Source organism: Emys orbicularis, chromosome 13, assembly GCF_028017835.1.
Source record: "Emys orbicularis isolate rEmyOrb1 chromosome 13, rEmyOrb1.hap1, whole genome shotgun sequence".
In the NCBI taxonomy this organism is placed as follows: domain Eukaryota; kingdom Metazoa; phylum Chordata; order Testudines; family Emydidae; genus Emys; species Emys orbicularis.
Genome location: NC_088695.1, coordinates 11,342,507 through 11,367,246, shown reverse-complemented (window position 1 = coordinate 11,367,246; position 24,740 = coordinate 11,342,507). Strand labels below are relative to the sequence as shown.

General features: G+C 50.9%; 1 protein-coding gene across 1 annotated transcript; it reads left to right on the top strand.

The window, feature by feature from the left end:
• Positions 1-726: 726 nt before the first annotated feature.
• On the top strand, positions 727-10,678 carry LOC135887411 (zinc finger protein 665-like). Its single transcript, XM_065415179.1, has 5 exons — positions 727-760; positions 2,109-2,222; positions 2,539-2,834; positions 3,114-4,541; positions 10,586-10,678. The coding sequence occupies exons 1-5, from the start codon at positions 727-729 to the stop codon at positions 10,676-10,678; spliced, it is 1,965 nt and encodes a 654-aa protein (XP_065271251.1).
• Positions 10,679-24,740: the final 14,062 nt, after the last annotated feature.

Genomic DNA, 24,740 nt, shown 5'->3' with positions numbered 1-24,740 from the left:
CCATCACCCATCTCGCCCCGACAGGCTGAGGAATCACGTCCACCTTTTGCTCCAGATGGGCCCGTCTTCCAGGAGACAGGGAAGGGAAATGTCTGTGATGGAGCCAGCTCAGGTAGGGGATTTTCAGGGACCTCCTGGGCAGGGGCAGGGAGGAGAAAAGGTGTGATAAACCTGCTGATTTTCTGAGTGGGCCCATTGGTGATGGGGGAGGGGAGACGGGACATTCCCCCATTTCTCAAACAGGATACAACCCCCCTGCACAGGGCTGGGAACATTTTCAAGGCTCCCAGTGCTGGAGTGAGACCCCACTAGCCTGAGGCTGCTGTGAATTATGAAGGGAAGTTGTCGGGTTTCCTGTCCCTGGCTCAGGGCTCTGCTTCCCATATTAGCCTGTGGCTGGCAGGTGTGTGGGAAATGAAAAGACCCTGCCCTGCTCCGTGTGCTGGGGAGGACAAGGAGCTCTCACCTTCTCCCCACCCCCTGAAGCCTCCTGGCTGCTCTGAGCAGGATGGGGGAGGGATTCTGCTACTCTGACCCTCCCAGAGCTTCCATTTCTTTATCCTTCCTCCCACGTGACTAGTGGGATTGTGGCTGGGGCAGCAGGTGCTGAGTGGGGGACTCTTTTTCTTTCAGATGCCGGTGACCTTCGAGGAGGTGGCTGTGTATTTCACCCAGGGGCAGGGGGCTCTGCTGGACCCCACTCAGAGAGCCCTCTACAGGGACGTCATGCAGGAGAACTACGAGACGGTGACCTCGCTGGGTAAGGGATTCCCGTTCCCTCAGATACTAGAAGTAGGGTGACTAGATGACAGAGGTGAAATATCGGGACGCGGGGGGGGGGAGCAAAAAAAATCAAAATACAAGCCGGCGGTGAAGGAAAACAAAAAAAACCGCCGGAGCACAGGAAAAATTGGTGGGGGCTGAGAACCCACCGGCAGCTCCACGCCCCGCCCACCCCGCACACCAGCTTGCCTCCGTTCAGTCTCCACCTCCCCCCTCGGGGAGGGAGGGGGGCAGCACGCAGAGCCCCTCCCCCAGCCACAGGGACCCGCCAGAGGGCCAGGTGAATTCCAGCAGTGCTAGCCTTACCTGGAGCGGCTCCCAGGAAGCATCCAGCAGGCAGGTCCCGTCCCTCTGGCTCCTAAGGTCGCGCGGGTCAGGTCGAGGGGGGCGGGGGCGGGGGCGGGTGGGCTCTCTGCCGGCTGCTGGCGCCTACAAGCCCCGCCCTTGCAGCACGCAGCGGAGACCTCCTCGCCGCCTCTGTGCGTGCCTGAGGAGTGGGGCTGCAGCACTCTGCAGGCTCCTGCCGGCCGACGGGCAAGCGCCAGGAGTTCAGCTGTGCTTCCCCAGGCCCAGGAAGAAGATGTGAATGGCGCCGGCTTGCCTCCTCCACCAGACGGTCCCCCGATATCGGGAAATAGTGCGTCCCGACCGATGTAAGGTCGGGACACGGGACAAATACCCTAAAATTGGGACTGTCCCGATAATATCGGACGTCTGGTCACCCTAACTAGAAGCCGTGGGGTCTCCATGTCTGAATCTGGTCATGTCCTTCCCATGTCAGTTAGATCGGAGGTGAGTGGTTCCATAATGCACAGCTGCCATGTGAAAGAGACTTGCATCTCCGTGCCCTCTCCAGTGGGACATGGGTGTCAAAAGCCAATGGACAAGCTAAACCATCCCCACCCCTCCAGCTTTCAAAGGGGCATAAATCCAGCATTGTCCTGTCTGTGTTGTTACTCGGCTGCACACACAATCCCTGTTCACCTCCCTCCTTGGGAATAGCTCCAGCCATGGGGAGGGCCCTGGGCTCTGCAGGTTTAGAAAGAGGCAGGGGTTTAAGTGCAGAGCTGTGTGTGAGTCAGCAAGGCCCCCAGAGCGCACAGATCTTGGGAACGCCTAGTGAGGGTGTAGTAATAATTCAACTCACCTCCCCAGACAACTTCCTCTGTGCAAGGGGGCTCAGTGACCGTTTCCCCATCCTCTTGGATTCCACGTTCCTCCAGCAGAGCGCAGGGACAGGTTCCACTCACGGAATGTCCTTTCTGACAAATACTCCACCAATGCTCCACGCACCCTGATCTGGTCTGATTTCACCCTCTGCACAGGATTCCCCTTTCCCAAACCTGAGCTGATCGCCCGGCTGGAACGAGGGGAAGAGCCGTGGGTGCCCGGTCTCCGGGACTGCAAGGAAAGAAGGCTTCCGAGATGCACCCATACAGGTGAGGACTGACACAGAAACAATCTAGGGAATGAAAGAAGAAGTTGAGAATCCCAAAATATGGTGTCAGTAAGCGCCCTGAGTTCTTCCTCATCTCAGCCAGGACAGGGCTGCAGTCATCAGATATAGCTCACGCTATTCCACCCAGCCTCTTAGCTGCAGGAGTTTGCTTCCCAGCTTTCCTTCCCTGTGAGGGTTTGGGTGGGATGTGGAGGCGGAGTCCAATTACTCAGTCTTTGTGTTGGGTTTGCCCTCGGTGCTATTCCTCTTTCTCCCCAGCACAATGACTCCTGTCTGGATTGTGTCTCTCCCAGCAGGTGCTGAGCGAGGGAGTGAGAATGAGGAGGGGAATCATCATGAGGAAGTTCCCAGGGAAGTGGAACTGCAGGGGACCTTTGTGGGAAGAGATGAAGGGAATTATTCCCAGTGCTTGGAGCAGGAAGAAGGCTGGGGAAACTGGCACAGGTCAGAGAGGCTTCTGGAAAACCACCCAGGGAAGAAAGTGGATGAATCTATTAACGGTGGGGGAGGAGACAAGGATCCCAGAGCGCAGCAGACAAATCCCAAGGAAGAGACACCCGGGCACTACCCTCAGTGTGGGAAAGAATTCATTGTGAGATCACAACTTGTGACACATCAGACAATCTATACTGGAGAGAAACCCCTTCAATGCTTGGACGATGGGGAAAGCTTCAATAAGCTCTCAGATCTTAATAACCATGGGAGCAGCCACACTGGAGAGAAACCCGCTCAATCCCTCGAGTGGGGGAAATGTTTCATTTCGAAGACACAAATAATTAGAAATCAGTTAAGCCACACAAGGGAGAGACCCCATAAGTGCTGGGAATGTGGGAAAAGTTTCATAAGAAAGTCAAACCTTGTTAAACATCAGGCAATCCACACAGGAGAGAGACCCCACAAGTGCTTGGACTGTGGGAAAAGCTTCATACAGAATTCACACCTAGTTCGTCATCAGGCAATCCACACAGGAGAAAGACGGCACAAGTGCTTGCACTGTGGGAAAAGTTTCATAAGAAAGTCACACCTTGTTAAACATCAGGCATTACACACAGGAGCGAGACCCCATAAGTGCTTGGACTGCGGGAAAAGTTTCATACAAAGGTCAGACCTTGGTCAACATCAGGCAATCCACACAGGAGAGAGACCCCACAAGTGCTTGGAATGTGGGAAAAGTTTCATAAGAAAGTCAAACCTTGTTAAACATCAGGCAATCCACACAGGAGAAAGACCCCACAAGTGCTTGAACTGTGGGAAAAGTTTCATAAGAAAGTCAAACCTTGTTCAACATCAGGCAATCCACACAGGAGAGAGACCTCACAAGTGCTTGCACTGTGGGAAAAGTTTCATGAAAAGGTCAGACCTTGTTAAACATCAGGCATCACACACAGGAGCGAGACCCCACAGGTGCTTAGACTGTGTGAAAAGTTTCATACACAGGTCAGAGCTTGTTAAACATCAGGCAATCCACACAGGAGAGAGACCCCACAAGTGCTTGGACTGTGGGAAACGTTTCATACAGAGGTCACACCTAGTTCGTCATGAGGCAATCCACACAGGAGAGAGACCCCACAAGTGCTTGGACTGTGGGAAAAGTTTCAAAAGAAGGTCACACCTTGTTAAACATCAGGCAATCCATACAGGACAGAGACCCCACAAGTGCTTGGACTGTGGGAAAAGTTTTATACAAAGATCAGACCTTGTTAAACATCAGGCTTTACACACAGGAGAACGACCTCACAAGTGCTTGAACTGTGGGAAAAGTTTCATAAGAAGGTCACACCTTGTTAAACATCAGGCAATCCACACAGGAGAGAGACCCCACAAGTGCTTGGATTGTGGGAAAAGTTTCATACAGAGGTCACACCTAGTTCGTCATCAGGCAATCCACACAGGAGAGAGACCCCACAAGTGCTTGGACTGTGGGAAAAGTTTCAAAAGAAGGTCACACCTTGTTAAACATCAGGCAATCCACACAGGAGAGAGACCCCACAAGTGCTTGGACTGTGGAAAAAGTTTTATAAGAAAGTCAAACCTTGTTCAACATCAGGCAATCCACTCCGGAGAGAAACCCCACAAGTGCTTGGACTGTGGGAAAAGTTTCATGAAAAGGTCATACCTTATTAAACATCGGGCTATCCACACAGGAGAGAGACCCCACAAGTGCTTGGACTGTGGGAGAAGTTTTATAAGAAGGTCACACCTTTTTTATCATCAGGCATTACACACAGGAGAGAGACCCCACAAGTGCTTGGACTGTGGGAAAAGTTTCATACAGAGGTCACACCTTGTTACACATCAGGCAATCCACACAGGAGAGAGACCACACAAGTGTGTGGACTGTGGGAAAAGTTTCATAGAGAGATCAAACCTTGTTCAACATCGGGCAATCCACACAGAAGAAAGACCCCACAAGTGCTTCGACTGTGGGAAAATTTTCATACAGAGGGCACACCTTTTTCAACATAAGGCAATCCACACAGGAGAGAGACCCCACAAGTGCTTGGACTGTGGGAGAAGTTTCATAAGAAGGTCACACCTTGTTTATCATCAGGCATTACACACAGGAGAGAGACCCCACAAGTGCTTGGACTGTGAGAAAAGTTTCATAACAAGGTCACAACTAGTTCGCCATCAGGCAATCCACACAGGGGTGAGACCCCACAAGAACTTGGACTTAGGAGAAAGTTTTATACAAAGATCAAACCTTGTTCAACATCAGGCAATCCACACAGGAGAGAGACCTCACAAGTGCTTGGACTGTGGGAAAAGTTTCATACAGAGGGCACACCTTATTGAACATCAGGCAATCCACACAGGAGAGAGACCTCACAAGTGCTTGGACTGTGGGAAAAGTTTCATAAAAAAGTCAAACCTTGTTCAACATCAGGCAATCCACACAGGAGAGAGACCCCACAAGTGCTTGGAGTGTGGGAAAGCTTTCAGAAGAAAGTCAAAACTTGTTGAACATCAGGCAATCCACACAGGAGAGAGACCCCACAAGTGCTTGGACTGCGGGAAAAGTTTCATACATAGGTCCGACCTTGTTAAACATCAGGCAATCCACGCAGGAGCCAGACCTCACAACTGCTTAGACTGTGGGAAAAGTTTCATACAAAGGTCCGACCTTGTTAAACATCAGGCAATCCACACAGGAGAGAGACCTCACAAGTGCTTGGACTGTGGGAAAAGTTTCATTAAAAAGTCAAACCTTGTTAAACATCAGGCAATCCACGCAGGAGCCAGACCTCACAACTGCTTGGACTGTGGGAAAAGTTTCATACAAAGGTCAGACCTTGTTAAACATCAGGCAATCCACACAGGAGAGAAACCCCAGAAGTGCTTGGACTGTGGGAAAAGTTTCACAGAGAGGTCAAACCTTCTTAAACATCAGGCAATCCACACAGGAGAAAGACCCCACAAGTGCTTGGACTGTGGGAAAAGTTTCATAAGAAAGTCAAACCTTGTTAAACATCAGGCATTACACACAGGAGAGAGACCCCACAGGTGCTTGGACTGTGGGAAAAGTTTCATAGGGAGTTCACAGCTAGTTCGTCATCAGGCAATCCACACAGGAGAGAGACCCCACAAGTGCTTGGACTGTGGGAAAAGTTTCATACAAAGGTCGGACCTTGTTAAACATCAGGCAATCCACACAGGAGAGAGACCGCACAAGTGCTTGGACTGTGGGAAAAGTTTCTTAAGAAAGTCAAACCTTGTTCAACATCAGGAAATCCACACAGGAGAGAGACCCCACAAATGCTTGGACTGTGAGAAAAGTTTCATAAGAAGGTCACAGCTTGTTAAACATCAGGCATTACACACAGGAGAAACAGTCCAAGCACTTGTGGGCTCTGCGACAAGTTTCATATAGAGGTCACACCTTGTTAAACATCAGGCATTACACACAGGAGAAAGACCCCACAAGTGCTTGGACTGTGGGAAAAGTTTCATAGAGAGGTTACAGCTAGTTCGCCATCAGGCATTACACACAGGAGAGAGACCACACAAGTGCTTGGACTATGGGAAAAGTTTCATAAGAAGGTCACACCTTCTTTATCATCAGGCACTCCACCCAGGAGAGAGATCCCACAGGTGCTTGGACTGTGGGAAAGGTTACATACAAAGGTCAGACCTTGTTAAACGTCAGTCATTACACACAGGAGAGAAACCGCACAAGTGCTTGGACTGTGGGAAAAGTTTTATACAGATGTCACACCTTGTTCAACATCAGTCAATCCACACAGGAGAGACTCCAGAGGTGCTTGGACTGCTGGAAATGTTTCATATAGAGGTCTAGCCTCATTAAACATGGAAGAATCCACACAGGATCTAAACTTCTGTGACACATGGCAAGAAAGGGTTAAGCAACTTGTATGTAATTGACTCAGGGTCAACATTTAGAGAGAGATTTTAACAGTGTGTCGACCTTAGATAAGCTAGAGTTTGAAATGTAAATGTGTATTTTTAAAGACTTGGAAGAAGAGGGCAAGTCATGTCTGAGTAACCTAATTGCCTTCTCTGACGAGATAACTGGTTCTGTGGACGAGGGGAGAGCAGTGGACGTGTTATTCCTTGATTTTAGCAAAGCTTTTGATATGAGGTCCTACAGTATTCTTGCCAGCAAGTTAAAGACGTATGGGCTGGATGAATGGACCATAAAGTGGATAGAAAGCTGGCTAGATAGTCGGGTTCAACAGGTAGTGATCAATGGCTCCATGTCTAGTTGGCAGCCGGTATCAAGTGGCGTGTCCCAGGGGTCGGTCCTGGGGCCGGTTTTGTTCAGTATCTTCATTAATGATCTGGAGGATGATGTGGACTGCACCCTCAGCAAGTTTGCAGATGACACTAAACTGGGAGGAGTGGTAGATACGCTGGAGGGTAGGGATATGATACAGAGGGACGTAGACAAATTAGAGAATTAGGCCAAAATAAATCTGATGAGGTTCAACAAGGAGAAGTGGAGAGTCCTGCACTTAGGATGAAAGAATCCCATTCACTGCTACAGACTAGGGACCGAATGGCTAGGCAGCATTTCTGCAGAAAAGGACCTAGGGTTTACGGTGGATGAGAAGCTGGATATAAATCAACAGTGTGCCCTTGTTGCCAAGAAGGCATTTTGGGCTGTACAAGTAGCGGCGTTGCCAGCAGATCGAGGGACATGATTGTTCCCCTCTATTCAACATTGGTGAGGCCTCATCTGGAGTATTGTGTCCAGTTTTGGGCCCCACACTACAAGAAGGATGTGGAAAAGTTGGAAAGAGTCCAGCGGAGGGCAACGAAAATGATTAGGAGGCTGGAGCACATGACTTACTAGGAGAGGCTGAGAGAACGGGGATTGTTTACTCTATAGAAGAGAAGAATGATGGGGGATTTGGTAGCTGCTTTCAACTACCTGAAAGGGGGTTCCAAAGAGGATGGATCTAGATTGTTCTCAGTGGTACCAGATGACAGAACAAGGAGTAATGGTCTCCAGTTGCAGTGTGGAAAGTTTAGGTTGGATATGAGGAAACACTATTTCCCTGTCTGGGATGATTTAGTTGGGGATTGGTCCTGCTTTAAGCAGGGGGTTGGACTAGATGACCTCCTGAGGTCCCTTCCATCCCTAATATTCTATGATTCTAAGAGGGGTAACTGTAGTAGTCTATGTTTAGCTATCCAAAGGGTTCCTGTATTCTGTTATTTCAGGGATCAATAATTCAGCCATTATAACCGTCGCCCGTGCCACCTGCCCTATTCTAGCTCAGTCTCATTGAATTCACTGGGGTAGGGGCTGAAGGATGGAGGGAATGTTTATAGCTGAAATCACCAAAATGTGTTTTGCAAGGTTAGTGTTAATCGGATCTGCTGCGCTCTCCTGCTCGGACATTTTCTCTGGGATCCCGGAGACGGAAAGGAGCAGGTGTTACCATCTTGGCTACCAATCCCCACGGTGACTCTCTACACTAGCAATTCTCAAAGTGTGGGCAGAGCCTCCCAATGAAGGCACAGGAATGTGTCAGGGGAGGCGTGAACAGTGTGGGTTGTTTGGTTTTTTTGTAAAGAGCACTGGCTGTCAGCCTCAGTTGGCTGGGGCTCATGAAGAAGGAACAGGCCTAGCTGGGAGGTGGGGATAAATGCTCAGGCTCTCAAACCCAGGTGCAGCAGCAGCACAGAAGTAAGGGTGGCAATGGGGTGATAAGTGTTGTGAACAGCGATATTGCTGAATATTATTTTTCACGTGGCCACCCTAACTTCAGTGCTGCTATTGGAGGTCTTCAGAGCTGTGCACATTGCTAGCGACTACTCTGCCTTTAGAGCTGGGTGGTGATATATGTGCTTTTGAGGGTGGGGGCATAAATGACCACAGACGCAAAGAAGGAGTGGGGGGGTGATGAAACACATCTGAGAACCACTGGTCTACACTCTTATGGGCACCACGTTTACAAAATGATAAATCTTCTCCAAAGTATGTCTTGTGCGGTATCATAGGAAAAGTCATCGCCTGCTGAATATTAGTGTCCCATTAAAATGTGTCTATCACCACTGTCCATGGAGCTCTGAGAGTTTGCTGTATGTTTGTTACATGCTGTAAAGCTGGAAAAGACCCACAGATGAGCTCCTCAGAGACAATGGTACCTGCACACCAGCTAGGTGCTAAGTGGCCAGTAATTGCTTAGCCGGCCATTCACCAGCTGTGGAGCTGGGAACAGGAGAGTTACAATTCACTGGAAGGACGGCTGGACGCTCACTTAGGCCACAGGCTGATTGTTGCCTGCCCCCCGTCTGGGGGATGAACCTCAAAGAGGAGAGTGGTATAAAAGCACAAGGGAGAATTGCCTCCATTTTTACCTCTCCTCTCCCATCTTTACAGAAGTCAGCAAAATGGCTTGAAAGGCAACAGGGACCTTGGACTGGGGAGGGTGGATCAAGGCTGGAAGGAAATCCAGCCTGGGTACTAAGAACTGTGAGCTGCCTGCAACAGCGGGTGGGGTGAGAAAACCTGCTTGCTTCGCATTTTCCTTAGATTGGTAAAATTTAGGATTTAAAATGCATGTTTTAATTTTATAGTTTTAACCGGTTCTTGACCTTTTACAGCTTTCTCCCTTGTAATCCCTGAAAACCCCCTTGCTCCAGTTAATAAACTGGTTTTAGTGTTTTGTCTGGACCTGTGTGTTTTCATTGAAGTGTTTGGGGGATTTGAGTGGAGAGAACAAGGCTGTCACCTAATCCGGCCCCTTTATGGGGGCGACCCACTAATTACTGAGTTTGTCCAGCGCAGTGGACAGACTGAGCAGTCCAAGATGCACATTCCCGGGGTGCAAGGCTGTGAGTAGAATACTGGCTGATGTTGCTGTGTCGTTTGGTACGTTCCTGAGTGTCTGGCTGGTCGCACTCAGTACAGTGCAGCCAGGAGTGACTTTGAAGGCTGGTGGCTGTGTGGGAGCAGAGCGTGGGGGGGTTTGTTGTTCACACAGGGAAGCAGCAGGGTGGATTTGATTTAAATCACTAGTCAGAAAGACAGGTTTCAGAGTAGCAGCCGTGTTAGTCTGTATCCGCAAAAATAACAGGAGTACTTGTGGCACCTTAGAGACTAACAAATTTATTAGAGCATAAGCTTTCGTGGGCTACAACCCACTTCTTCGGATGCATATGGAGTGAACCATATATTGAGGAGATATATATACACACACATACAGAGAGCATGAACACCTGTTCATGCTCTCTGTATGTGTGTGTATATATATCTCCTCAATATATGGTTCACTCTATATGCATCCGAAGAAGTGGGTTGTAGCCCACGAAAGCTTATGCTCTAATAAATTTGTTAGTCTCTAAGGTGCCACAAGTACTCCTGTTATTAGTCAGAAAGACTGGATTTAATCATGGTGTTCTACATAAAAATGTATTCTTGTTGGTTGTTATAACCTTAATACATATTCTTCACAACCAGGGCTGGTGGAAGGATGTTTCGCGCCCTATGTGAAACTTCCACCTTGCATCCCCCCGTCCCCGAGCCCCCACCCTGGAACGCCCTCCCTCCCTGCAGCTCCCCCCTTCCGCCCTGAAGCTCCCCCCCCCCCCCACGGCAGCTCCGCCCTGAGGCTCTCCACCCTGCGGCAGCTCCCCACTCCCCACCCTGAGGCACCCCCCCGCCCCAGCTCACCCCTGCCCCGCCTCCTCCCCGAGCACACCGTCGCTGCCTGAGCTGATTGGCGCCGCAAGCCTGGGAGGGGGAGAAGTGAAGGCGCCACGGCGTGCTCGGGGAGGAGGCGGGGCAGGGGTGAGCTGGGGCGGGGAGTTCCCCTGCGTGCCGCCCCACCCCCCCTTGCTGCAGGCGGCCCTACCCGTGCTCCACTGCCCCAGCTCCCTCCGCCTAAATGCCGGTGGCGACTGGGGCTGCTGAAGATCCGGCCACCGTGGTCGCTGCTGAAGAAAATGGTGCCCCCCAAATCCTAGCACCCTAGGCTACCGCCTACATCGCCTAAATGGTTGCACCGGCCCTGTTCACAACGCAGAGATAGATGTAGGTTTCATTTTCAGAAGGTACACACTATACATTTTTAAACAGTGATTTATTTTGAAAACTTTTCAGATGAGTTTTACAGCTATATCAGACAATGAATGTTTGTTTGGTTATTTCATTACCAAAGGTAATTGAAGCAGATATTTATGAAGTCATTAGGAGGTGAACTATCTCCAATACAACAGGTTAATCATTAATAGTTGGAGGATTTTCTTGCCATGCTGTATTAGGAGGAGAACATCACCTGACTGACATTTAAATTGTTTTATTTAACTAAAACAACAACGTTCAGTATTCTGGATTTGTTTCTTCAACAGCAAACATAATATTTTAACAGAAAAGCGTATGTCCCTCTCTTCTCACATTTGTCTCCAGACTTCTCCTTCTCCAGATCTATTCTGCCTCCAACTGTCTTGTATTCATTGAACTTTTTGAAACTTTGCAATTTTGGAGAGCGGTAAGGGATTAACTCTTTGTACACAAATTTGCAGAGGGACAATAGAGGTGAGGTCTGTTATTTCTCACCTCCAAATATTAATTTATTTTAAAACATTTTTACTGTTAACAAGTATGTTACCTTTGGAGACACAAAGCCACAGTTTGAGAACTGGCAAACTAAGCATCTCTGATGGTATCTTCTAGACTGAGCACTGAGTCCCATTGGGTAGATAGAAAGATTTACCTAAGTAATCTATACAGAAGCCTGTGGATCCCCATAAGACTGGGTCCTTAATGCATGAACTAGAGGAACTCATTGACAAAACTTTTCTTAAACAAGACATGTCTATATTTTCACATACTATAGAATTGGAATGTATAATCCCTATTCCATGATGAGAGATCTTTGAGCTATAATGTATCTTAATTAAAACTATCTTTAGATAAAATGGTTTTTGAGGAAAAAAATTATCAAAAAAATCCAATTTAAATAACAAAAATCGGATTTTCTTGATTTTTTTTAAAAATCATTGATTTTTATTCACCCTGGGAAGCAGTGTAAAACATGCCCTGGGATGGAGAATTAAGCAGTTCAACAGTCCAGATTGTACCCTGGGGAATGTCTCACACCCGCTGTCTCCTGGCACCATTGCGCCTTCATCATCCTGATCCTGAAAGGCAAGCGAAGGAGGGCAAACCAGAGAAGAGGAACCAGCCGACATCCTCAACTCCACCGACGTTGGTTTTGGCTAAATCCTGAACTCCCCCTGGCATGGGAGACTTGAGGTTCTGCTGCCAGCCTTCCCCTCACGCGTCATTTTCCTTCCCAATGGTCAGGGGTGAAAGTAACTTAAAGGACTTAGCACAGGGGTGAGCAAACTTTTTGGCTCGAGGGCCACATGAGGGTTGTAAAATTGTATGGAGGCCCAGGTAGGGAAGGCTGTGCCTCCGCAAACAGCTTGGCCCCGCCCCCTATCCGCCCCCTCCCACTTCCCACCCCCTGACTGCCCCCCTCAGAATCCCCAACCAACCCACCCCCACTCCTTGTCTCCTGACCACCCCCTCCGGAGACCCCCACCGTAACTGCCCCACCCAGAACCCTCCCACCCAACCCCCCTTGCTCCCTGTCCCCTGACAGCCCCAACCCCTATCCACCCCCCTGCTCCCTGACAGACCCCCGGGACTCCCACGCCCCATCCAACCCCCCCTGCTCCCTGACCGCCCCCTCCAGAGACCCACCCGCCCCTAAGCACCACCCTGGAACCCCAACCGCAATGCAACCCATCCTGCTCCCTGTTCCCTGATTGCCCCCCAGGAGCTGCTGCCACTTATCCAACCCCACATCCCTGTCTCCCCTACCATGCTACTCAGAGCAGCGTGTCTGGCTCCACACGGATCTAGACACACTGCTCCGCGGAAGCGCACAGCCCCACCCCCAGAGCGCTGCCCACGCGGTCAGACCTTGTTTGTCATCAGGCAATCCACACAGGAGAGAGACCCCACAAGTGCTTGGACTGTGGGAAAAGTTTCATATGAAGGACAGACCTTGTTTATCATCAGGCAATCCACACAGGAGAGAGACCTCACAAGTGCTTGGACTGTGGGAAAAGTTTCAAAGAGAGATCACAGCTTGTTAAATATCAGGCAATCCAAACAGTAGAGCGACTCCACAAGTGCTTGGACTGTGGGAAAAGTTTCATACAGAAGTTTTTTGGTTGAAGGATGGCTACTTTTAAATCTGTTAATGAATGTCCAGGGATATTGAAGTGTTCTCCTACTGGCTTTTGTATGTTACCATTCCTGATTTGTGTCCATTTATTCTTTTACGTAGAGACTGTCCGGTTTGGCCAATGTACATGGCAGAGGGGCATTGCTGGCACATGATGGCATATATTACGTTAGTAGATGTGCACCTGAATGTGCCCCTGATAGTGTGGCTGATATGGTTGGGTCCTATGATGGTGTCGCTAGAGTAGATATGGGGACAGAGTTGGCAACGGGGTTTGTTGCAGTGATTGGTTCCTGGGTTAGTGTTTCTGTGGTGTGGTGTGTAGTTGCTGGTGAGTATTTGCTTCAGATTGGGGGCTGTCTGTAAGCGAGGACTGGCCTGCCTCCCAAGGTCTGGATGGAAGCTGGAGGCAGGTAGGTAAGTATAGCGGTCAGTAGGTTTCCGGTATAGGGTGGTGTTTATGTGACCATCACTTATTTGCTGTGGTGTCCAGGATCCCTTGTGTGGACTGGTCCAGGCTGAGGTCGATGGTGGGGTGGAAATCGTTGAAATCCTGGTGAGGGAGGGGTTCCTCTCCCCAGCCACTCCAGTGAACCTGGGCCAAGCCTGCAGAGGGGCTCCTCTCCCTGCCTGCCTTCACGGCCCTCGATAGCCAGCAGGTCCCGCCCTCCCCATGTCCCACCGTGTCCTGCATTGGGATGACAGAGAGTTTCTTTGCCCCACTCGCCCCACACGGATCCCTCTTGTGATAACCTCTGCACCCCATGTTCGCCACTTGTGTATGGTTATGATATTTTGTGTGCAAAGTGTGCCTGTTGAGGGATCATTGGTAAACTCATGATCTGCTGAATATTGTGCCGTTGAAATGCGTGTGACACCAGTGCATGTAGAATGGTGAGATTTCAATGTATGTTTGTTGCTAGGCTGACCATATGCCAGGTGCCCCAAAAGAGGACACTAATGGGGGGTGGCAGCTGACAGGGGGTGTAGAGTTAGGGGTGCTGGAGGGGATGCTGTGGGGGTACTCTTGAGGTGAGGGCAGTGTTGGCCACTGTCACAGTGGCAGGGCGCTGGCAGCAGCTGTCAGTCAGCGCCGACCTGCGGGATTTCCCTCCCCCCCCCCCCGGGCTGGGAGTCTGGACGTGGGTGGGCGGGATCTGGCAGCAATCAATCAGCTATGGATGCAGGGCAATTGGCTAGTTGGGAAGGTGACTAATCAGGGATGTTTCTGAGCTTCAGCGGTTGTGCTCTGCAAACACCCCCGGACATTTGCTGTTATGGCAAAACCCGCTCAGCAGGCTCAAAGACGAGGATCTGTCCATAAAGACCCAGACATATGTCAAAGTTTTTGTTACTGAAATATGTCATAGTTCTGGGGATTGTCCCACTCAAACTCCTCAGAGATGACAAAGGACCGACTGTGGGTGTTAGAAAAAACTCATCTGGCCGTCCATCACCAATAAGAAGAAAGGGGAAACAAAGAAATTTATAATTCACCTGAAGGATGCTTTGGAGCTCACACACACCATGAAGTTGCCTGACCCCATGACTGTTGGCCCCTTACTGAAACTTAGTGGGGGGTTTTTGGTTAGCTTCTCCCAGTACCAAAAGACAGGAAGGGCCAATGAGAAATGAAAACCCTCAGACTAGTCCCAGGGGCGAATGGAGAGAGGCCAAGGCACTAGGTCAACCTCGTTGACAGGGCAGGCAGGCCAATGAGGGAGTCAGGTGCCAATTCTCTGTGTGAGCTGGAGCTGCCTGCCAGAGAAGGGCAGAGCTAAGGGCAGAGGAGCAGCCAGAGCTGGGTTGGAGGCAGAGGAGTAGAAGCATTGATGCAGAGGGAAGCTGGGTCTGGAGCAGTCTGGAGCTGGGTGTGGTGAGCAGCTGGGGAGAGCGAGGGGGGACCCTGGGCAGCGTGGGATGACATCATGTTTTCCATTCCCCTTTCCCATTTTTTACTTAATTTTTTTTATTACTTGCTGTTTAATAAATCGTATTTGTTCTGAACTCAATGCGATGCTGAATAGCGACATCAGGGATGCGTCCGGAGTGAAGAGAGCACCCCCGAGTGGGGATACGACACCCTAGCCTCTGTCCTGAGGGATCGCAACAAAATTGGGGATGAAGACCCCGCAGGAATCTTGGGGCCAGCCTTGTCGGGGTTTCAGACACCGGAGTGGAAGGGGAGTCCTCCAGGTCAGGCAGGTCTCCAGGTAAAGGGAGTCGGAGCGAGGACTCAGCTCCTTTTGCTATTCCATACTATCAGGGTGGTGTATAAGCCAGAAAAGTTCCCCACAATAGTAAGACCGTTCCCCCCACTTACCTCTGTGCATATTTATTGGTTTCTCGTAAAGTTAGTTAGGATTATAGGGGACAGGTTTCAGAGTAGCAGCCGTGTTAGTCTGTATAGGGGAAACTGTCTCAGCGGCCACTAGTAAGAGTTGCTGGCCACACTCTGAGGACACCAAATTTGGTCGTGAGAATCCCTGGGCTAGATGCTCATGATGGGTCCTTCTGACTGTAGAGCTTGAGTCGGACACAGAGATGCTGAATCGCGGTGGGTTTATCGCTAGGACCCAGGAGCAGCTGGGAGGCGGCTCTGGGGGGAGCGATCGCTGGGCTCAGTCCCCGCGGCAGGAAGTGACTCGCAGCCGCTGCGGTGACTCTGGCTCCTGGCGAGATCCCCGAGCCCCGGCGGCTGGTGCTGGGAGCCCGGAGCCCTGGCTGCAGCCGGGAGAGGGGAATCTCCAGCAGGGCCCTTCCCGCTGCTCCCCAGGAGCCTCTCCCAGGGCAGAGCCCCCAGCCTGGCCAGGGCCCTTCCCGGCCCGGCCCCGGCCCCAGGGGGGCCTCGCTTGGAGGGAAGGTAAGAGAGACCCGCCCCCCAGCACACCCGGGCTGCAGGGGGAGGAGGGCGCAGGAGGCGGGTGCTGGGGATGCGGGGGGCAGGCTGTGATGGGGGCTGGGGTGCACTGAAGAGAGGATGGAGGGATGGGGGGATTGTGGGGTGGAGGGGAGCGAGGCTGGTATGGGGAAAGATGTGAGTGGGGGCACTGCGAGGGAAGGGTGTGTGTGGGGAGACTGGCGGGGGACAGAGGCAAAAACCCAGCCCCCCACACCCACACCCACACCCTGCTCCTAGTGTGTTATTGTCAGACACACCCGTGCTGGTGTGGTCTGTGCAGGGCCAGCTCTAGGTTTTTTGCCGCCCCCAGCAAAAAAAAATGTGTCTGCCCCCACCCCAGAGCCCTGGGCTCCCCCCCCTGCACCCTTCTGCTGCCCCAGCCCTGGGCTCTCCCCCCCCCCACCTGCACCCAGTGCCGCCCCAGCTCTTGGCCTCCCCCGACCTGGACCCCCCTGCCGCCCCAGCCTTGGGCTCTCCCCCCCCACCCGAACCCCCTGCCACCCCAGCCCTGAGCTCTCCCCCCTCACCACGTGCGGCCCGAGCTCTGGGCTCTCCCCCCCACCCGCGCCCCCTGCCGTCCCAGCTCTGGGCTCCCCTCTTCCCCCCCACCAGTGCCCCCCCACCCACACACCCCCTGCCGCCCCAGCCCTGGGCTCTCCCCCCCAATCCACCTGCACCCTCCTTCCGCCCCAGCCCTGGGTCACTGGTAACTTGCTCCCAGGGCGGGTCATACAGCAGGAATTTTGGATGTGCACAGAACACAGACAGGATTGGTTCCCATATGGTTACAGAACTGCAGTAAAGTGGAACAATTTTCAGCTTGTGTGATTGGAGGATATCTGGAGGCATATTATAAGCCTGTCCTACATCAATGAGGAAAAGTTGAGGTGCCTTTATTATTCCTTTGTTCCACTCTTTGTTTCTATGGGGAATTTGCCAATGCGATATCACTGTCTTCCTTTCAAACAAATAAAACTAAAAAAAAAAAAAAGGCAATGGCTGTTGAAAATAGCAATTCCAGTCCTAAAATCCACTGAGAAGCATTTCTTGCTCAATTTTATCCTACTTTTTCTACAGCAAATTACAGTGGATCAGTATATTTGTTTTGGGAGAAATGAAGTAACAGCTGCCCAAACTGAGCTTGAGCACTCCTGAATTTTGAGGTGTTCAAATCTGGAAGGCAGGTGCTAGATTCCCTTTCTGAATATTAGCTAAATCTGGAAAGGAAAAGTCAATTTCTGCTTCCATGGCTCAGAAGTGGAAATCCTCCTAAGTGTCTGATACTGTATCTAAAGCTGCCCAGGTCCTCTAGCAGAGCCTCCCCTCCCTTACTTTTCATTTTAAATTCTAGTGGGATCCACATACCTCCCTTGCTAGGTTTCAGATAGAGAGGGGCACTGTCCATTTAGTCCACCCAATTCCTTCTTTGCGGGCTGCAAGGTGAGGTCACACCAGGATCCCTAATCCAGTCTGGGGAAGTCTTCTGAAGGGAATATCTGGGCCAAAGCCTTCTACTCCTTGGGCATACTTGTTCCCCATTCACAGTGCCACCCCGCTCTAGCAATGAGCTCTCCCTTCACAACAAGCTGCAGCATGAGGTTTCAGCTACCATACTCCCTCCCCCTCCCTTTCCTGTTAATAGCGGCCAAGGGAATGCTGGGAAATGTAGTTCTTTCCCTGCTTCAGGGCTGGCTCTATAGGCAGGGAGCTAACCAAGGAACTACAGCTCCCAGGGCCCCCTGTTGGTTCTCAGCTCCCAGGCTGGATCCCTGCCCGCTGCTGTCCCTGCAAATGGGCTGCCCCAAGTAGGTGCTTGCTTTGCTGGTGCCTAAAACCACCCCTGGGTCTGTGTCTCATGAGTTTTGGGGTCGCCCAGGGCCCTGGTCTGATTTCTGGGCAGGATTCACATCTCAGCCACACCGGAGTCACTGCTGCTTTGTGGAGGCAGGGAGTGTGGATGGGCCAATGGTATCAGCTTCTGCCTGCCTGTCCCTGGGGGCTGCTGCAGGAGTCCAGGGCAGCTCATTCTTTAAGTGATGCCATCAGAGGGCTCCTGCTGCTCCTAAGGGAGAGGAGTTTAGACGGAAGTGTGGGGGAATCTCCCAAAGTGGCCCCTTTAGTTCTGCTTTTTTTCCTAGCATTTGGCTCAGAGATACTGTTACTGGGAGGGTCTGAAGAGGCTGGGGGGAATCGGGGTGTGACATGGACTGAAGCCGTCTCTGTAACCTCCCCCATCGCCCCTCTTGCCCCGACAGGCTGAGGAATCACGTCCATGTTTTGCTCCAGATGGGCCCGTCTTCCAGGAGACAGGGAAGGGAAATGTCTGTGATGGAGCCAGCTCAGGTAGGGGATTTTCAGGGAGCTCCTGGGCAGGGGCAGGGAGGAGACAAGGTGTGATAAACCTGCTGATTTTCTGAGTGTGCCCATTGGTGATGGGGGAGGGGAGACGGGACATTCCCCCATTTCTCAAACAGGATACAACCCCCTTGCACAGGGCTGGGAACATTTTCAAGGCTCCCAGTGCTGGAGTGAGACCCCACTAGCCTGAGGCTGCTGTGAATTATGAATGGAAGTTGTCGGGTTTCCTGTCCCTGTCCCTGGCTCAGGGCTCTGCTTCCCATATTAGCCTGTGGCTGGCAGGTGTGTGGGAAATGAAAAGACCCTGCCCTGCTCCGTTTGCTCGGGGGGACAAGGAGCTCTCACCTTCTCCCCAGCCCCTGACGCCTCCTGGCTGCTCTGAGCAGGGTGGGGGAGGGATTCTGCTACTCTGACCCTCCCAGAGCTTCCATTTCTTTATCCTTCCTCCCACGTGACTAGTGGGATTGTGGCTGGGGCAGCAGGTGCTGAGTGGGGGACTCTTTTTCTTTCAGATGCCGGTGACCTTTGAGGAGGTGGCTGTGTATTTCACCCAGGGGCAGGGGGCTCTGCTGGACCCCGCTCAGAGAGCCCTCTACAGGGACGTCATGCAGGAGAACTACGAGACGGTGACCTCGCTGGGTAAGGGATTCCCGTTCCCTCAGATACTAGAAGTAGGGTGACTAGATGAGAGAGGTGAAATATCGGGACGCGGGGGGGGGAGCCAAAAAAAAAACAAAAAACAAGCCGGCGGTGAAGGAAAACAAAAAAACCCGCTGGAGCACAGGAAAAATTGGTGGGGGCTGAGAACCCCGCACCAGTTTGCCTCCGTTCCGTCTCCACCTCCCCCCTTGGGGAGGGAGGGGGGCAGCACGCATAGCCCCTCTCCCAGCACGAGGGACCCGCCAGGGGGCCAGGTGAGTCCCAGCAGTGCTAGCCTTACCTGGAGCGGCTCCCAGGAAGCATCCGGCAGGCAGGTCCCGTCCCTCTGGCTCCTAAGGTCGCGCGGGTTGGGTTGGGTTGGGTTGAAGGGGGCGGTGGCTGTTGGGCTCTCTGCCGGCTGCCGGCACCTACAAGCCCCGCCCCTGCAGCACGCAGCGGAGATCTCCTCGCCGCAACTGTGCGTGCCTGGGGAGTGGGGCTACAGCACTCTGCAGGCTCCTGCCGGCCGGCGGGCAAGCGCCGGGAGTTCAGCTGCGCTTCCCCAGGCCCAGGAAAAAGATGTGAGTGGCACCGGCTTCCGTCGTCCACCAGACGGTCCCCCGATATCAGGAAATAGTGCGTCGCGGCCGATGTAAGGTCGGGACACGGGACAAATACCCTAAAATCGGGACTGTGCCGATAATATCGGAACGTCTGGTCACCCTAACTAGAAGCCGTGGGGTCTGCGTGTCTGAATCTGGTCAGGTTCTTCCCTGGTCAGTTAGATCAGAGGCGAGTGGTTCCATAATGCACAGCTGCTGTGTGAGAGAGACTTGCATCTCCATGCCCTCTCCAGTGGGACATGGGTGTCAAAACCCAATGGACAAGCTAAACCATCCCCACCCCTCCAGCTTTCAAAGGGGCATAAATCCAGCATTGTCCTGACTGTGTTGTTTCTCGGCTTCACACACAAACCCTGTTCACCTCCCTCCTTGGGAATAGCTCCAGCCATGGGGAGGGCTCTGGGCTCTGCAGGTTTAGAAAGAAGCAGGGGTTTAAGTCCAGAGCTGTGTGAGAGTCAGCAAGGCCCCCAGAGTGCACAATCCTGGGAACGCCTAGTGAGAGTGTAGTAATAATTCAACTCACCTCCCCAGACAACTCCCTCTGCGCAAGGGGGCTCAGTGACCGTTTCCCCATCCTCTTGGATTCCACGTTCCTCCAGCAGAGCACAGGGACAGATTCCACTCACGGAATGTCCTTTCTGACAAATACTCCACCAATGCTCCACGCACCCTGATCTGGTCTGATTTCACCCTCTGCACAGGATTTCCCATTCCCAAACCTGAGCTGATCGCCCGGCTGGAACGAGGGGAAGAGCCGTGGGTGCCCGATCTCCAGGCCTGCAAAGAAAGAAGGCTTCCGAGATGCACCCATACAGGTGAGGACTGACACAGAAACAATCTAGGGAATGAAAGAAGAAGTTGAGAATCCCAAAATATGGTGTGAGTAAGCGCCCTCAGTTCTTCCTCATCTCAGCCAGGACAGGGCTGCAGTCATCAGATATAGCTCACGCCATTCCACCCAGCCTCTTAGCTGCAGGAGTTTGCTTCCCAGCTTTCCTTCCCTGTGAGGGTTTGGGTGGGATGTGGAGGCGGAGTCCAATTACTCAGTCTTTGTGTTGGGTTTTCCCTCGGTGCTATTCCTCTTTCTCCCCAGCACAATGACTCCTGTCTGGATTGTGTCTCTCCCAGCAGGTGCTGAGCGAGGGAGTGAGAATGAGGAGGGGAATCATCATGAGGAAGTTCCCAGGGAAGTGGAACTGCAGGGGACCTTTGTGGGAAGAGATGAAGGGAATTTTTCCCAGTGCTTGGAGCAGAAAGAAGGCTGGGGAAACTGGCACAGGTCAGAGAGGCTTCTGGAAAACCACCCAGGGAAGAAAGTGGATGAATCTATTAACGGTGGGGGAGGAGACAAGGATCCCAGAGCGCAGCAGACAAATCCCAAGGAAGAGACACCCGGGCACTACCCTCAGTGTGGGAAAGAATTCATTGTGAGATCACAACTTGTGACACATCAGACAATCTATACTGGAGAGAAACCCCTTCAATGCTTGGACGATGGGGAAAGCTTCAATAAGCTCTCAGATCTTAATAACCATGGGAGCAGCCGCACTGCAGAGAAACCCGCTCAATCCCTCGAGTGGGGGAAATGTTTCATTTCGAAGACACAAATAATTAGAAATCAGTTAAGCCACACAAGGGAGAGACCCCATAAGTGCTGGGAATGTGGGAAAAGTTTCATAAGAAAGTCAAACCTTGTTAAACATCAGGCAATCCACACAGGAGAGAGACCCCACAAGTGCTTGGACTGCGGGAAAAGTTTCATACAAAGGTCAGACCTTGGTCAACATCAGGCAATCCACATAGGAGAAAGACCCCACAAGTGCTTGGAATGTGGGAAAAGTTTCATAAGAAAGTCAAACCTTGTTAAACATCAGGCAATACACACAGGAGAAAGACCTCACAAGTGCTTGGAATGTGGGAAAAGTTTCATACAGAGGGCACACCTTGTTAAACATCAGGCATCACACACAGGAGCGAGACCCCACAGGTGCTTAGACTGTGGGAAAAGTTTCATACAGAGGTCAGAGCTTGTTAAACATCAGGCAATCCACACAGGAGAGAGACCCCACAAGTGCTTGGACTGTGGGAAACGTTTCATACAGAGGTCACACCTAGTTCGTCATCAGGCAATCCACACAGGAGAGAGACCCCACAAGTGCTTGGACTGTGGGAAAAGTTTCAAAAGAAGGTCACACCTTGTTAAACATCAGGCAATCCATACAGGACAGAGACCCCACAAGTGCTTGGACTGTGGGAAAAGTTTTATACAAAGATCAGACCTTGTTAAACATCAGGCTTTACACACAGGAGAACGACCTCAGAAGTGCTTGGACTGTGGGGAAAGTTTCATAAAAAAGTCAAACCTTGTTCAACATCAGGCAATCCACACAGGAGAGAGACCCCACAAGTGCTTGGACTGTGGGAAAAGTTTCATACAGAGGTCACACCTTGTTAAACATCAGGCAATCCACACAGGAGAGAGACCGCACAAGTGCTTGGACTGTGGGAAAAGTTTCAAAAGAAGGTCACACCTTGTTAAACATCAGGCAATCCACACAGGAGAGAGACCCCACAAGTGCTTGGACTGTGGAAAAAGTTTTATAAGAAAGTCAAACCTTGTTCAACATCAGGCAATCCACTCAGGAGAGAAACCCCACAAGTGCTTGGACTGCGGGAAAAGTTTCATGAAAAGGTCATACCTTATTAAACATCGGGCTATCCACACAGGAGAGAGACCCCACAAGTGCTTGGACTGTGGGAAAAGTTTCATAAAGAGGTCACACCTTGTTACACATCAGGCAATCCACACAGGAGAGAGACCCCACAAGTGCTTCGACTGTGGGAAAATTTTCATACAGAGAGCACACCTTTTTCAACATCAGGCAATCCACACAGGAGAGAGACCCCACAAGTGCTTGGACTGTGGGAGAAGTTTCATAAGAAGGTCACACCTTGTTTATCATCAGGCATTACACACAGGAGAGAGACCCCACAAGTGCTTGGACTGTGAGAAAAGTTTCATAACAAGGTCACAACTAGTTCGCCATCAGGCAATCCACACAGGGGTGAGACCCCACAAGAACTTGGACTTAGGGGAAAGTTTTATACAAAGATCAAACCTTGTTCAACATCAGGCAATCCACACAGGAGAGAGACCTCACAAGTGCTTGGACTGTGGGAAAAGTTTCATACAGAGGGCACACCTTATTGAACATCAGGCAATCCACACAGGTGAGAGATCTCACAAGTGCTTGGACTGTGGGGAAAGTTTCATAAAAAAGTCAAACCTTGTTCAACATCAGGCAATCCACACAGGAGAGAGACCCCACAAGTGCTTGGACTGTGGGAAAAGTTTCATACAAAGGTCGGACCTTGTTAAACATCAGGCAATCCACATAGGAGAGAGACCGCACAAGTGCTTGGACTGTGGGAAAAGTTTCTTAAGAAAGTCAAACCTTGTTCAACATCAGGAAATCCACACAGGAGAGAGACCCCACAAGTGCTTGGACTGTGGGAAAAGTTTCATAAAAAAGTCAAACCTTGTTAAACATCAGGCAATCCACGCAGGAGCCAGACCTCACAACTGCTTGGACTGTGGGAAAAGTTTCATAAGAAAGTCAAACCTTGTTAAACATCAGGCATTACACACAGGAGAGAGACCCCACAAGTACTTGGACTGTGGGAAAAGTTTCATACAAAGGTCGGACCTTGTTAAACATCAGGCAATCCACACAGGAGAGAGACCGCACAAGTGCTTGGACTGTGGGAAAAGTTTCTTAAGAAAGTCAAACCTTGTTCAACATCAGGAAATCCACACAGGAGAGAGACCCCACAAATGCTTGGACTGTGAGAAAAGTTTCATAAGAAGGTCACAGCTTGTTAAACATCAGGCATTACACACAGGAGAGAAACCGCACAAGTGCTTGGACTGTGGGAAAAGTTTCATAGAGAGGTTACACCTAGTTCGCCATCAGGCATTGCACACAGGAGAGAGACCACACAAGTGCTTGGACTATGGGAAAAGTTTCATAAGAAGGTCACACCTTCTTTATCATCAGGCACTCCACACAGGAGAGAGATCCCACAGGTGCTTGGACTGTGGGAAAGGTTACATACAAAGGTCAGACCTTGTTAAACGTCAGTCATTACACACAGGAGAGAAACCGCACAAGTGCTTGGACTGTGGGAAAAGTTTTATACAGATGTCACACCTTGTTCAACATCAGTCAATCCACACAGGAGAGACTCCAGAGGTGCTTGGACTGCTGGAAATGTTTCATATAGAGGTCTAGCCTCATTAAACATGGAAGAATCCACACAGGATCTAAACTTCTGTGACACATGGCAAGAAAGGGTTAAGCAACTTGTATGTAATTGACTCAGGGTCAACATTTAGAGAGAGATTTTAACAGTGTGTCGACCTTAGATAAGCTAGAGTTTGAAATGTAAATGTGTATTTTTAAAGACTTGGAAGAAGAGGGCAAGTCATGTCTGAGTAACCTAATTGCCTTCTCTGACGAGATAACTGGTTCTGTGGACGAGGGGAGAGCAGTGGACGTGTTATTCCTTGATTTTAGCAAAGCTTTTGATATGAGGTCCTACAGTATTCTTGCCAGCAAGTTAAAGACGTATGGGCTGGATGAATGGACCATAAAGTGGATAGAAAGCTGGCTAGATAGTCGGGTTCAACAGGTAGTGATCAATGGCTCCATGTCTAGTTGGCAGCCGGTATCAAGTGGCGTGTCCCAGGGGTCGGTCCTGGGGCCGGTTTTGTTCAGTATCTTCATTAATGATCTGGAGGATGATGTGGACTGCACCCTCAGCAAGTTTGCAGATGACACTAAACTGGGAGGAGTGGTAGATACGCTGGAGGGTAGGGATATGATACAGAGGGACGTAGACAAATTAGAGAATTAGGCCAAAATAAATCTGATGAGGTTCAACAAGGAGAAGTGGAGAGTCCTGCACTTAGGATGAAAGAATCCCATTCACTGCTACAGACTAGGGACCGAATGGCTAGGCAGCATTTCTGCAGAAAAGGACCTAGGGTTTACGGTGGATGAGAAGCTGGATATAAATCAACAGTGTGCCCTTGTTGCCAAGAAGGCATTTTGGGCTGTACAAGTAGCGGCGTTGCCAGCAGATCGAGGGACGTGATTGTTCCCCTCTATTCAACATTGGTGAGGCCTCATCTGGAGTATTGTGTCCAGTTTTGGGCCCCACACTACAAGAAGGATGTGGAAAAGTTGGAAAGAGTCCAGCGGAGGGCAACGAAAATGATTAGGAGGCTGGAGCACATGACTTAC